General features: G+C 39.0%; 1 protein-coding gene across 1 annotated transcript in view; it reads right to left on the bottom strand.

Moving 5' to 3' along the window:
- Positions 5 to 610, bottom strand: part of LOC109819586 — a gene marked incomplete at its 3' end in the record, with an annotated part of 24,521 nt that continues 23,915 nt past the window's right edge. Inside the window, exon 3 of the mRNA XM_020385352.1 lies at positions 5 to 362. Within this exon, the coding sequence (XP_020240941.1) occupies positions 5 to 362 (358 nt within the window). The remainder of the gene's footprint in view (positions 363 to 610) is intronic.

The raw sequence follows: 610 nt of genomic DNA, 5'->3' as shown, positions 1-610 counted from the left end.
CTCGTAGCCATTCTTCTAGTTTACTTTCTCTCAAACATCTGAACTCATCGTAACTTTCTAATAAGGATAATACATCACGATCTTGTAAATTACCCTCAAGAGCAGTGGCCAGATCACCATCATCACCGATTAGAGAGCTCGAGACTGGCAATTCATCAACTTCATTATCAGTTGGAGTAGTAGTAGTACTGCCATCAACTGAAAGTGACATAGATGGCGTAAATTTCTCACCCTTCAGCCACCTGAGACCAGCAGCCTTCTGCTTTGCTGAGTTGAGAACAGAGGATAGATAGCCTTGGCTGCTCCCTCCATCGTGCTGAGATCCAAATGGACTATAATTGAAAGTTGAAGGTGTGATCAACCTGCAATACAACTATTATTCAGTAACAATGTCTTGCAGTTTCCTTTTAAAGAAAATATACTCCATGGATTCAATTTTATATTTGTCTATACTATATGTTAAGAGAAGCTTCTATTGTCGTCTGTGTGAGCCACATTTTCAAATGCGAAAAATGACCTCACAAATAGAAGAAACCAAGGAAATGACCTCACACTTGGAAGAAAACTACACAATTCTCTCCGCACTTAGAAAAATATAGAAATTCCCTTG

Source organism: Asparagus officinalis, chromosome 8 (assembly GCF_001876935.1).
Source record: "Asparagus officinalis chromosome 8, Aspof.V1, whole genome shotgun sequence".
NCBI lineage: Eukaryota > Viridiplantae > Streptophyta > Magnoliopsida > Asparagales > Asparagaceae > Asparagus > Asparagus officinalis.
Note: the sequence above shows the minus strand (reverse complement) of the source record. Positions and strands in the feature narration are given on the sequence as shown.